This window comes from Oncorhynchus gorbuscha, linkage group LG11 (genome assembly GCF_021184085.1).
Source record: "Oncorhynchus gorbuscha isolate QuinsamMale2020 ecotype Even-year linkage group LG11, OgorEven_v1.0, whole genome shotgun sequence".
Taxonomy (NCBI): Eukaryota; Metazoa; Chordata; class Actinopteri; order Salmoniformes; family Salmonidae; genus Oncorhynchus; species Oncorhynchus gorbuscha.
Window position 1 is genome coordinate 55,759,215 of NC_060183.1, and position 14,819 is coordinate 55,774,033.

The 14,819-nt window shown below is 51.5% G+C and overlaps 1 protein-coding gene across 1 annotated transcript in view; it reads right to left on the bottom strand.

Annotated features, from left to right (window-relative positions):
* LOC124048966 (ras-related protein Rab-14) overlaps positions 1-14,819 on the bottom strand; it is a 53,206-nt gene that overhangs the window by 3,093 nt on the left and 35,294 nt on the right. The window contains exons 5-7 of the mRNA XM_046370197.1: positions 14,459-14,525; positions 950-1,037; positions 396-426 (exon numbers count right to left, since the gene is read on the bottom strand). Of these exons, the coding sequence (XP_046226153.1) occupies positions 396-426; positions 950-1,037; positions 14,459-14,525 (186 nt within the window). The remainder of the gene's footprint in view (positions 1-395; positions 427-949; positions 1,038-14,458; positions 14,526-14,819) is intronic.

The window sequence follows — 14,819 nt, forward strand, 5'->3', positions numbered from 1 at the left end:
CACAGTCAGTCACACGGGTAGGAACACAGTCAGTCACACGGGTAGGAACACAGTCAGTCCCACGGTTAGGAACACAGTCAGTCACACGGTTAGGAACACAGTCAGTCACACGGGTAGGAACACAGTCAGTCACGGGTAGGAACACAGTCAGTCCCACGGTTAGGAACACAGTCAGTCCCACGGTTAGGAACACAGTCAGTCCCACGGGTAGGAACACAGTCAGTCCCACGGGTAGGAACACAGTCAGTCCCACGGGTAGGAACACAGTCAGTCCCACGGGTAGGAACACAGTCAGTCACGGGTAGGAACACAGTCAGTCACACGGCGGGGCATTTCAGCACATTGAAAATGGAAGGTAAAAAGCAGGCAGAACGTACAGAGGTCAGTTAACTTACGTTTTGGCGCTGGCTTCCAGGAATAAGAGACCTGTAAGAGGGAATGGAGTCAGACTATTGCAGTTCCCCAACCACCCTGCTCACTCATTGCTCTCCTTCTATGAATGTCCTCATGTCTTTTGCACTCCGTGCATGAATGCATGTTTCCTCCTCTTTCACCTCTCTTCCTCTATCAGACACGAGTTGCTATTTTTCATCCCTCCATATCTGGAGGAGTCTGTTCTTCCCCACGCCCCTCTTGCTCTCCTTCCAATCACCAATCAGCATTCTGTTTGATCCGTGGTAGGGCCGCATTACATCGCAATTCACATTTAAAGGTATTTTCTAATTGAGCCGGAATCTGCAGTGTTTACCTTGAACGGTGTAATATTGCCTAAAAAAGCTGCGTTGTCGAAATTCACAATCAGGTTGAATCGCAACTCAAGTGAGAGTGTGGGGGCATTATCGCACAGTCAATTCCATAGGGAGGGATAGAGAGATATTGAGTTTTACTAATCTTCTATCTCTCTCAATCCTTCTCAGTCTCATGGAGTCGGAGGGTGTTTCCGACTCACCGTTCTCCTCAGCAAACTGCTTGGCCTCCTCATACGTCACGTCCCTCTGGGCTTCCAGGTCTGCTTTGTTACCTATAAGAATGATCACCTGGGGGAGGAGAGACCGACTCAGTCAGTCCTCCAGGTACCAAACACATCAACATCCTCACTACTCACCAATAGGCAGAAATCTACATGATTCAGCTCGCTCACTTTACCCAGTGTCTTAGAGGTCTTAACTTATTATTGGTGTGAAAAATGGATTTAGCAATATATACTGTATCGGCTAAACACCATGAAAGATCCAGGTATTACTATATCATTTCCAATGCATCTGGGCACTATGTATCCTTTTCCAACGTGAAACTCTGTTGTCTGAGTACAAACTAGCTGACTGAGTTTAGGATGTTGCCTTTGTATAAACACCCTAAAAGCATATTCTGCACTGTAAATGAAAGCAGGGTGATTTGGCCATAATACATTTAGTCAAAATCCAATTTAGAGATGCACAGGGCTATAGGACATCAAACACACTGGGTGTGCTGCAGTAGTCAACATCAGAGACACACAGGATGAGAGAGAGCGAGAGAGAGAGAGCGAGACACACAAGATGAGCGAGACACACACAAGATGAGCGAGACACACACAAGATGAGCGAGACACACACAAGATGAGCGAGAGCGAGCGAGACACACAAGATGAGCGAGAGAGACACACACAAGATGAGCGAGAGCGAGCGAGACACACACAAGATGAGCGCGAGAGAGACGCGCAAGATGAGAGCGAGAGAGACGCGCAAGCGAGATGAGAGAGCGAGCGAGATGAGAGAGAGCGAGCGAGCGAGCAACACGCGAGACAGCGAGCGAGCAACACGCGAGAGAGCGAGCGAGCAACACGCGCAAGATGCGAGCGAGCGAGCGACACGCGCAAGATGCGAGAGCGAGAGAGCGCGAGACACGCGCAAGATGAGAGAGAGAGAGAGCGCGAGACACACGAGAGAGAGAGAGAGAGAGAGAGCGCGAGACGAGAGAGCGCGAGACACACGAGGGAGGGAGAGAGAGCGCGAGACGAGAGAGAGTGCGCGAGACACACGAGAGAGAGAGCGCGAGACACACGAGAGAGAGAGCGCGAGACACACGAGAGAGAGAGAGAGAGAGACACACGAGAGAGAGAGAGAGAGAGAGAGCGCGCGAGACACACGAGAGAGAGAGAGAGAGAGCGCGCGAGACACACGAGAGAGAGAGAGAGCGCGCGAGACACACGAGAGAGAGAGAGAGCGCGCGAGACACACGAGAGAGAGAGAGAGAGCGCGCGAGACACACGAGAGAGAGAGAGAGCGCGCGAGACACACGAGAGAGAGCGAGAGCGCGAGACACACGAGAGAGAGCGAGAGCGCGAGACACACACACGATGAGAGCGAGACACACACACGACGAGAGCGAGACACACACACGACGAGAGCGAGACACACACACGACGAGAGCGAGACACACACACGACGAGAGCGAGACACACACACGACGAGAGCGAGACACACACACGACGAGAGCGAGACACACACACGATGAGAGCGAGACACACACACGACGAGAGCGAGACACACACACGAGAGCGAGACACACACACGATGAGAGCGAGACACACACACGAGACACACGAGAGCGAGCACACACACGATGAGAGCGAGACACACACACACATGAGAGCGAGACACACACGAGAGCGAGACACACACGAGAGCGAGACACACACGAGAGCGAGACACACACGAGAGCGAGACACACACGAGAGCGAGACACACACGAGAGCGAGACACACACGAGAGCGAGACACACACGAGAGCGAGACACACACGAGAGCGAGACACACACGAGAGCGAGACACACACGAGACGAGAGCGAGACACACACAAGAGCGAGACACACACGAGACGAGAGCGAGACACACACGAGACGAGAGCGAGACACACACGAGACGAGAGCGAGACACACACGAGACGAGAGCGAGACACACACGAGACGAGAGCGAGACACACACGAGACGAGAGCGAGACACACACACGACGCGAGAGAGAGAGACACACACACAAGATGAGAGAGCGAGAGCGAGACACACAAGATGAGAGAGCGAGAGCGAGACACACAAGATGAGAGAGCGAGAGCGAGACACACAAGATGAGAGAGCGAGACACACAAGATGAGAGAGCGAGACACACAAGATGAGAGAGCGAGACACACACAAGATGAGAGAGCGAGACACACACAAGATGAGAGAGCGAGACACACACAAGATGAGAGAGCGAGACACACACAAGATGAGAGAGCGAGACACACACAAGATGAGAGAGCGAGACACACACAAGATGAGAGAGCGAGACACACACAAGATGAGAGAGCGAGACACACACAAGATGAGAGAGCGAGACACACACAAGATGAGAGAGCGAGACACACACAAGATGAGAGAGCGAGACACACACAAGATGAGAGAGCGAGACACACAAAGATGAGAGAGCGAGACACACACAAGATGAGAGAGCGAGACACACACAAGATGAGAGAGCGAGACACACACAAGATGAGAGAGAGAGAGAGCGAGACACACAAGATGAGAGCGAGACACACACAAGATGAAAGAGAGAGACACACACAAGATGAGAGAGAGAGAGACACACAAGATGAGAGAGAGAGAGACACACAATATGAGAGAGAGAGAGAGAGAGAGAGAGAGAGAGACACACAAGATGAGAGAGAGAGAGAGAGAGACACACAAGATGAGAGAGAGAGAGAGAGAGACACACAAGATGAGAGAGAGAGAGACACACAAGATGAGAGAGAGAGAGACACACAAGATGAGAGAGAGAGAGAGAGAGAGAGACACACACAAGATGAGAGAGAGAGAGAGAGAGAGACACACAAGATGAGAGAGAGAGAGAGAGAGACACACAAGATGAGAGAGAGAGAGAGAGAGACACACAAGATGAGAGAGAGAGAGAGAGAGACACACAAGATGAGAGAGAGAGACACACAAGATGAGAGAGAGAGAGAGAGAGAGACAGATGAGAGAGAGACACACAAGATGAGAGAGAGAGAGACACACAAGATGAGAGAGAGAGAGAGACACACAAGATGAGAGAGAGAGACACACAAGATGAGAGAGAGAGAGAGACACACAAGATGAGAGAGAGAGAGACACACAAGATGAGAGAGAGAGAAAGACACACACAAGATGAGAGAGTGAGAGCAAGACACACACAAGATGAGAGAGCGAGAGCGACACACACAAGATGAGAGAGAGAGATAACTCTTGCTCTAGTCATGCTCAACATGAGCTCCTGATATATTTCATATTTCTTTGTTTTTAGAATGAGATAACCCCTAATCGAAAAAGAATTCCAGACAAGAAGTGATATACAACAACTCTTTTCATTCAGAATAGGAAAAAAAGTACCTTTGCGCCTCAGGTTAAGAAGTTTTGACTCTAGCTAGCCAGCAGACTAACAAGCTAGAACAAACCTAGCAATGGGAGTTAATACAACTACATCAAACGACCAAAAGGGAGCACGGACTAACTTTAAACATATGTTTTTTTTTGTGAGGATTTGTCACTCTTTTTGCTGTTTTAAAAAAACAATAAATTAGCACTAACTAGCAACAACAACAGACAAACAAATCGGTTGCCATGGCAACATGACAGTAGAATACCGTAGCAGAGCCCACAGGTACCATGCCCCCACTCCCCCTCAGTGCAGAATCCATTCTCTAATAATAATCTAAAGAGGCCCAAATTAACAATGAGGAAACAGAAACTACTAAAGGGGAGGCTAGAAACCCTTTTTGAAGACCTCTACAAAAACGGTGATGCAAGCCATCTCATCTTCCTCACTGACCAGCCAAATGCATGGCGCACAGCAGCCTGCTCTCACTACCCATCCATGAAGAAAAATGGAATCTGTAATGGGTGGTAGCTGAAAGTCAAAGAGACAGATGACCCTGACAGCACCATGATAACAATCAACCTCTACAAGACTGGGACTGTCATAGTGCAAGGTAACATTAGGCTGTTTGAAACAGACTTTCAGACCATTAAGGAGAGAGCAGAGAGAGAGAGGACACCACCAGTGACATGCCCTCCCACAAGACATACTCCACCAGCACCACCCTCACCCCTACTCTCCCCACCCAAAAAGGCACATCCAGCACCTCTTCCCACCATAGTGGAGGACACACCCCAGGAGGAGAGCGACCCCCTCAGTGCAGAGCAGGCTCAGGCCCTCCTCACCACCATGGCTGCCATGAGGGATGAGTTCACCAAACTGGAGGGGGAGGTGGTCCTCCTCACCACCATGGCTGCCAGGGGATGAGTGGTCCTCCTCACCACCATGGCTGCCATGAGGGATGAGTTCACCAGACTGGAGGGGGAGGTAGTTCTCCTCACCACCATGGCTGCCATGAGGGAGGGGGAGGTGGTCCTGCTCAGGGAGAGAGTGAGCAAACAGCAACCAGACAACCACACCTTAGAGGAGCTCCTAACCAAGGTGAGGACAGAGCAGGACAGCAGCCTTGCAACACAGCTGAAAGAGGTTCAGCAAGAGAAATGGCTGATCTAACAGAGGTGAAAGAGCTCCAAAAAGACAGGCAGAACAGTAATAACGATCTGACCACACTAAGAGAGGAGCTGCAGGAGCAGCTAGATCACCACTCTATGACCTGCCCTCATACAGCAGAGGAGCCCAGATCAACCAGCCAGGCTTCCCCAGCCCTGCCCTCACACAGCAGAGGAGCCCAGATCAACCAGCCAGGCTTCCCCAGCCCTGCCCTCACACAGCAGAGGAGCCCAGCTCAACCAGCCAGGCTTCCCCAGCCCTGCCCTCACACAGCAGAGGAGCCCAGCTCAACCAGCCAGGCTTCCGCAGCCCTGCCCTCACACAGCAGAGGAGCCCAGATCAACCAGCCAGGCTTCCCCAGCCCTGCCCTCACACAGCAGAGGAGACCAGCTCAACCAGCCAGGCTTCCCCAGCCCTGCCTGCTGCACCCCTCCTCCCCAACCCACAGAACAGCCTCCCACTGACAGTGGCACCGGCACAGACCAGCCACACCCAGCTCCAACACCCACCAGATCCCACTCTACCCCCTCCAGTCCAGAAGAAACACTGGCTGACATCGTCCTGTTGATGGACTCAAATGGGAAGTTTGTTCAGGAGAAGAAACTTTTCCCTCGACACAAAAGGAGAAAGGTGTGGTGCCCAACAGCGCAGAGTGCCATGGAGCTGCTTGATAAGGCCCATCTCAGGTCACCAGGAGAGGGTAGCGACTTCACTACAGGGAGTGATTGAGAAGGCCTCTGCAATCTTCCCCAACTCAAGAATCGTGGTGTCAACCCTTCTACAGAGGAAGGACTTCCACCCTGCCACAATCCAAAGAATAAACACCAGCCTCTCCCGGGACTGTGCCCTGCGACCCAATGTACACCTGGCCCACCATCCCACCCTCGATCTGGACTGTCTCTATGACCATGTTCACCTGTACAGGGAGACAGTCCCCATCCTTGCCAAGACTCAAGGACGTTGCTTTAAACCGCAGTCCGACCTCTCCACCCATGAACAGCCGAGCAATCTCCACCCCGCCAAGATCACTGAGACAACACCCCGGACCACCCAGCCACAACCACAGCACGACCAACCTCAATGCATTACCACAGCCAGCGCAGCACAGACCACCCCAGCCCAGCTTCAGAGCCACCCAGACGAGGCCTCCCACCCCCCTGCACCCCACCGTAGACCCACACTTGGAGGAGCCACAGCCGAGCAGGCAGAGCTACGCACAGGCTGTGAAAGGAGCAACTGGCCCATCCCCCACCAACCAAATGAGTGACATTAAACAAATTCTGAGTCTACTATGCTCACATGTGATAGGCCGAGGGTCATGGTAAGATGAGCACAAGAACTCCACCATCCTCACACTACATCCACCCAAGCGCATGACACAAATTCTATCTTAAATGATAAACAAATCACATTTGCATAATAAGAGTTTACTTTAATAGAAAAATCATATTTTTTTAATAGGTCTTGTTGGATTGTGAGTGTTTGTCTAATTTTGAAAGTAAAGAAAAATAAATAGGAATTTAGAAAGGATTGAAGTCCTCTGCTTTTGGATGAAAGAGCAGAAACCCAGACTTCCTGAAAGAAATTGATGTTGATATTGTAGTACTACTGGAAACATGGTGCCGAGGTGATGTTTCCACTGGCTGTCCACTAGGTTATAGGGAGATAATCCTATCATCCACTAAAGTAAAAGTAATCAAACAGGGCAGAGACTCAGGGGAAATGCTACTAAACACCTACCAGAAAGCAACAACCTTTCCCTCCCCACATACCCCCACAGAAACAACTATGACAAAGTGAAAAACAAAAAACGGAGTACAGCTCGTGAAGCTCTGTGAACACTGGGTCTGTACATAGTAAATGGTAGGCTGAGAGGGGACTCTTTTGGTAGGTACAACTACAGCTCATCCCTTGGCAGCAGCACTGTAGACTATTTCCTCACCGACCTAAACCCAGAGTCTCTCAGAGCCTTCACAGTCAGCCCACTAGCACCTCTCTCAGAGCCTTCACAGTCAGCCCACTAGCACCTCTCTCAGACCACAGTAAATCACAGTGTATCTGAGAAGAGCAGAACCCAACCATGAAGCATCACAGACCAATAAATTACATGGTACAAAACAGGCCTATAGATGGGAGTGCAAACAGTACAGACATCTACCAAAAAGCAATTAGTAGCCAAAACATACAATCTCTCCTGGACAACTTTTTAGCCTTACCATTCTCCTACAGCAATGAAGGTGTACATTTGGCTGTTTGGAACATAAACTTTATATTTGACAAAATTAGCCTCATTGGCTAATTTAAAGAAGCATAAGAGCAAAACAGAAATAACAGATAATGAAAAATGGTTTGATAATGATTGCAAAACTCTAAGAAAGAAATTGAGGAATATATCTAATCAAAAACACAGAGAACCAGACAACAAAAATATAGGCCTTCAATATGGGGAAACACAGAAGCAATACAAACACACCCTAAGAACAAAAAAGGAACAGCACATTAGAAATCAGCCGGATGGAATTGAGGAATCCATAGAATCAAACCACTTCTGAGAGAATTGGAATAAATTAAACAAACCTCATGAGGAATTGGCTTTCCAAAATGGGGATATGTGGAGAAATCACTTTGCAAACCTCTACAGCAATATAACAAAAAGCCCAGAACAAAAAGATATACAAGACAAATTAAACTTATCATTACAAAATTATCATACAACAGACCACATTTACACCCTCCACACTAATTGATAAACAAGTAAACCAAAACAAAGAAAAAAATCTACCCGTGTTTTGTAGATTTCAAGAACGCATTCAATTCAATTTGGCATGAAGATCTTTTTTATAAACTAATAGAAAGTGGTATTGGAGGGAAAACATATGATTTTATTAAATCAATGTACACTAAAAACAAATGTGCGGTTCAAATTGGCAACAAGCAAACAGACTTATTTTCTCAGGGACGGGGAGTGAAACAGGGCTGCCCAATAAGTCCAACACTATTTAACATCTACATTAATGAATTGGCAAAAACATTAGAAGAATCGGCAGCACCTGGTATCACCCTACACAAGACTGAAATCAAATGTCTGCTGTAAGCAGATGACCTGGTGCTGCTGTCTCCCACTAAAGAGGGGTTACAGCAGCACCTAGATCATCTTCACAGGTTCTGTCAGACCTGTTAACCTAAAAATAAATAAATAAATAAATATATATATAATGATATTCTAAAAAAGGTCTGGAAATAAGGATGACAAATATAAATTCTATTTGGACACAGTTCTATTAGAACACTCCAAAAACTACACATATCTAGGACTAAATATCAGCAACACAGGTAGCTTTCACATGGCTGTGAATGAGCTGAGAGACAAAGCAAGAAGAGCATTCTATGCCATTAAAAGGAACATCAAAATCGAAATTCCCATTAGAATCTGGCTCAATTTTTCAATCAGTTATTGAACCAATTGCTCTATATGGCAGTGAAATATGGGGTCCAATCTCTAATAATTTATTTACCAAATGGGACAAACATCCAAATACTGCATGCAGAGTTTTGCAAGACTGTATTGCAAGTGCAAAGAAAAACTCCAAATAACGCATGTAGAGCAGAATTGGGCCAATAGCCCCTCCTCATTCGAATAGAAAAAAAGAGCCATCAAAAAATAAGTGACCCCAAAACATTCCATCACACAGCTCTATAATGTCAAGAGATGAAACAAGAGAAGAGTCCCCTCAGCCAGCTGGTTCTGAGGCTCAGTTCACCAACCCAAACCAACCCCATAGAGCCTCAGGACAGCACTCAGAAAATCTGGCCCAACCAAATCATCACAAAACAAAAATAAATATATATCACCTATTGGAAAGACACCACAAAAAATCTATTTCAATGCTATGTGGCTCTAAACAGACAGTACATGGTGGCAGACTATCTGACCACTGTGACTGATAGAAAACTGAGGAAAACATTGACTAGGTACAGACTCAGGGAGCACAGTTTTCAGTCATGTTGACACTGGTCCACTACCATTGCTTTAATATATTGTTGTTGTAGTTAATGGTAATCCCATGTCCACTACTACTATTATTGCTGTTGGTCCCACCATTTATTTATATATAAATATATATTTTCATTTTATTTATCGATATGTATACTTTGACAATGTAAGTAATAATGAACTTGCCATGTCAATAAAGTCATTTGAATTGAGCGAGCGGGAGAGACCCACACAAGGCGAGAGAGAGAGCGAGCGAGCGACACACACAAGGCGAGAGAGAGAGAGAGAGCGAGCGACACACACAAGGCGAGAGAGAGAGCGAGCGAGCGAGAGACACACACAAGGCGAGAGAGAGAGCGAGCGAGCGACACACAAGGCGAGAGAGAGCGAGCGACACACACAAGGCGAGAGAGAGAGCGACACACGCGAGAGAGTGAGCGAGCGAGCGACACACGCGAGAGAGAGAGCGAGCGACACACACAAGGCGAGAGAGCGAGCGAGCGAGCGACACACACAAGGCGAGAGAGCGAGCGAGCGACACACACAAGGCGAGAGAGCGAGCGAGAGACACACACAAGGCGAGAGAGCGAGCGAGAGACACACACAAGGTGAGAGAGCGAGCGAGCGACACACACAAGGCGAGAGAGCGAGCGAGAGACACACACAAGGCGAGAGAGCGAGCGAGAGACACACACAAGGCGAGCGAGCGACACACACAAGGCGAGAGAGCGAGCTAGCGAGCGAGAGACACACACAAGGCGAGAGAGCGAGCGAGCGACACACACAAGGCGAGAGAGCGAGCGAGCGAGAGACACACACAAGGCGAGAGAGCGAGCGAGCGAGAGACACACACAAGGCGAGAGAGCGAGCGAGCGAGCGACACACACAAGGCGAGAGAGCGAGCGAGCGAGCGACACACACAAGGCGAGAGAGCGAGCGAGCGAGCGACACACACAAGGCGAGAGAGCGAGCGAGCGAGAGACACACACAAGGCGAGAGAGCGAGCGAGCGACACACACAAGGCGAGAGAGCGAGCGAGCGAGAGACACACAAGGCGAGAGAGCGAGCGAGCGAGCGACACACACAAGGCGAGAGAGCGAGCGAGCGACACACACAAGGCGAGAGAGCGAGCGAGCGAGCGACACAAGGCGAGAGAGCGAGCGAGCGACACACACAAGGCGAGAGAGCGAGCGAGCGACACACACAAGGCGAGAGAGCGAGCGAGCGACACACACAAGGCGAGAGAGCGAGCGAGCGAGCGACACACACAAGGCGAGAGAGAGCGAGCGACACACACAAGGCGAGAGAGCGAGCGACACACACAAGGCGAGAGAGCGAGCGAGCGAGCGACACACACAAGGCGAGAGAGCGAGCGAGGGAGAGACACACACAAGGCGAGAGAGCGAGCGAGGCGACACACACAAGGCGAGAGAGCGAGCGAGAGACACACACAAGGCGAGAGAGCGAGCGAGCGAGCGACACACACAAGGCGAGAGAGCGAGCTAGCGAGCGACACACACAAGGCGAGAGAGCGAGCTAGCGAGCGACACACACAAGGCGAGAGAGCGAGCGAGAGACACACACAAGGCGAGAGAGCGAGCGAGAGACACACACAAGGCGAGAGAGCGAGCGAGCGAGCGACACACACAAGGCGAGAGAGCGAGCGAGCGAGCGACACACACAAGGCGAGAGAGCGAGCGACACACACAAGGCGAGCGACACACACAAGGCGAGAGAGAGCGAGCGAGCGACACACACAAGGCGAGAGAGCGAGCGAGCGACACACACAAGGCGAGAGAGCGAGCGACACACACAAGGCGAGAGAGAGCGAGCGAGCGACACACACAAGGCGAGAGAGCGAGCGAGCGACACACACAAGGCGAGAGAGCGAGCGAGCGACACACACAAGGCGAGAGAGCGAGCGAGCGACACACACAAGGCGAGAGAGCGAGCGAGCGACACACACAAGGCGAGAGAGAGAGCGAGCGAGAGACACACACAAGGCGAGAGAGAGAGCGAGCGAGAGACACACACAAGGCGAGAGAGCGAGCGAGCGACACACACAAGGCGAGAGAGCGAGCGAGCGAGCGAGCGACACACACAAGGCGAGAGAGCGAGCGAGCGAGCGACACACACAGGCGAGAGAGCGAGCGCGAGCGACACACACAAGGCGAGAGAGCGAGCGAGCGAGCGACACAAGGCGAGAGAGCGAGAGAGCGAGCGAGCGAGCGACACACACGAGGCGAGAGAGCGAGCGAGCGACACACACGAGGCGAGAGAGCGAGCGAGCGACACACACAAGGCGAGAGAGCGAGCGAGCGACACACAAGGCGAGACAGAGAGCGAGAGAGCGAGACACACAAGGCGAGAGAGCGAGACACACAAGGCGAGAGAGCGAGCGAGCGAGAGACACACACAAGGCGAGAGAGCGAGCGCGAGAGACACACACAAGGCGAGAGAGCGAGCGAGCGACACACACAAGGCAAGAGAGAGAGAGCGAGAGACACACACGGTGAGAGAGAGAGAGCGAGAGACACACACGGCGAGAGAGAGAGCGAGAGACACACACAAGGCGAGAGAGAGAGCGAGAGACACACACAAGGCGAGAGAGAGAGCGAGAGACACACACAAGGCGAGAGAGCGAGCGAGACACACACACGGCGAGAGAGCGAGCGAGAGACACACACGGTGAGAGAGAGAGACACACACGAGAGGCGAGAGAGAGAGCGAGAGACACACACGGTGAGAGAGAGCGAGCGAGACACACACAAGGCGAGAGAGAGAGCGAGAGACACACACGGTGAGAGAGAGAGCGAGAGACACACACACAGGCGAGAGAGAGAGCGAGAGACACACACACGAGGCGAGAGAGAGCTGGCGAGAGACACACAGGCGAGAGAGAGAGAGCGAGAGACACACACACGGGCGAGAGAGCGAGCGAGCGAGAGACACACACGGCGAGAGAGCGAGCGAGAGACACACACAAGGCGAGAGAGAGAGCGAGAGACACACACGGCGAGAGAGAGAGCGAGAGACACACACGGCGAGAGAGCGAGCGAGACACACACAAGGCGAGAGAGAGAGAGCGAGAGACACACACGGGCGAGAGAGAGAGCGAGACACACACGGTGAGAGAGAGAGCGAGAGACACACACGGTGAGAGAGCGAAGAGACACACACGGCGAGAGAGCGAGAGACACACACGGTGAGAGAGCGAGAGACACACACGGTGAGAGAGAGAGCGAGAGACACACACGGTGAGAGAGAGAGCGAGAGACACACACAAGGTGAGAGAGAGCGCAGAGACACACACGGCGAGAGAGCGAGAGCGAAGAGACACACACGGTGAGAGAGCGAGCAAGAGACACACACGGTGAGAGAGCGAGCGCAAGAGACACACACGGTGAGAGAGCGCAAGAGACACACACGAGGCGAGAGAGCGCGAGCACACACGGGCGAGAGAGCGCAAGAGACACACACAAGGCGAGAGAGCGAGCGAGAGACACACAAGGCGAGAGAGCGAGCGAGAGACACACACAAGGCGAGAGAGCGAGCGAGCGACACACACAAGGCGAGACAGAGAGCGAGCGAGAGACACACAAGGCGGAGAGAGCGAGACACACAAGGCGAGAGAGCGAGACACACACGGCGAGAGAGCGAGACACACAAGGCGAGAGAGAGAGCGAGAGACACACACGGCGAGAGAGAGAGCGAGAGACACACAAGGCAAGAGAGAGAGAGCGAGAGACACACACGGTGAGAGAGAGAGCGAGAGACACACACGGTGAGAGAGAGAGCGAGAGACACACACGGTGAGAGAGAGAGCGAGAGACACACACGGTGAGAGAGAGCGAGAGACACACACGGTGAGAGAGAGCGAGAGACACACACGGTGAGAGAGCGCAAGAGACACACACGGTGAGAGAGCGCAAGAGACACACACGGCGAGAGAGCGCGAGACACACACACGGCGAGAGAGCGAGACACACAAGGCAAGAGAGCGAGAGCGAGAGACACACACGGTGAGAGAGAGCGAGCGAGAGACACACACGGCGAGAGAGCGCAAGAGACACACACAAGGCGAGAGAGAGAGCGAGCGACACACACGGTGAGAGAGAGAGCGAGAGACACACACGGTGAGAGAGAGAGCGAGAGACACACACGGTGAGAGAGAGCAAGAGACACACGAGTGAGAGAGCGAGAGACACACATGGTGAGAGAGCGCAAGAGACACACACGGTGAGAGAGCGCAAGAGACACACACGGTGAGAGAGCGCAAGAGACACACACGGTGAGAGAGCGCAAGAGACACAAGGCAAGAGAGCGAGACACACAAGGCAAGAGAGAGAGAGCGAGAGACACACACGGTGAGAGAGAGAGCGAGAGACACACACGGTGAGAGAGAGAGCGAGAGACACACACGGTGAGAGAGCGCAAGAGACACACACGGTGAGAGAGCGCAAGAGACACAAGGCAAGAGAGCGAGACACACAAGGCAAGAGAGAGAGCGAGAGACACACACGGTGAGAGAGAGAGCGAGAGACACACACGGTGAGAGAGAGAGCGAGAGACACACACGGTGAGAGAGAGAGCGAGACACACACACGGTGAGAGAGAGAGCGAGACACACACACGGTGAGAGAGAGAGCGAGAGACACACACGGTGAGAGAGAGAGAGCGAGAGACACACGGTGGGAGAGAGAAACACACAAGATGAGAGAGCGAGAGAAACACACAAGATGAGAGAGCGAGAGAAACACACAAGATGAGAGAGAGAGAGACATTGAGAAATGGGACAGGGAGAAAAATGTAAATCAGGAGAGAGAACGCCAGAGAGGAGCCTTGGCAGTACAATTAGACATCCAACCAGACAAAGTATGTTAAGAGAGTCAGACAGGAAGCCAGAGGAGCAGTGTGAAACCATGCTTACAGTATTGGGGTTGGTGAGGTTTCTGGCATCAGTCAGCCAGCTGCTGAGGTGGTTGTATGTGCTTCTCCTGTGGCACACACAGAAGAGGACATTAGTTACCATGGGAAAAAACAGATTGTGCCACATCCTAAGTGGGATCAAAGGTGCGGCGGTGAGAAATGGCAACATGTCTTTGGGCCTGTATCTAAAACCTTTCACTAATAGAAAAGACGTTCTGACATGAGTTCTTAATCGGAGGCAAAATGAGAGTTTGGGAAAATGGGAGAGCAACAGGATGCATACTCCATGTTTGCTCAGGTAGAGGGGGGGCACTTCATGGTATCAGACACAGACCAATGTTAATTCCAGACAGATGATCTGA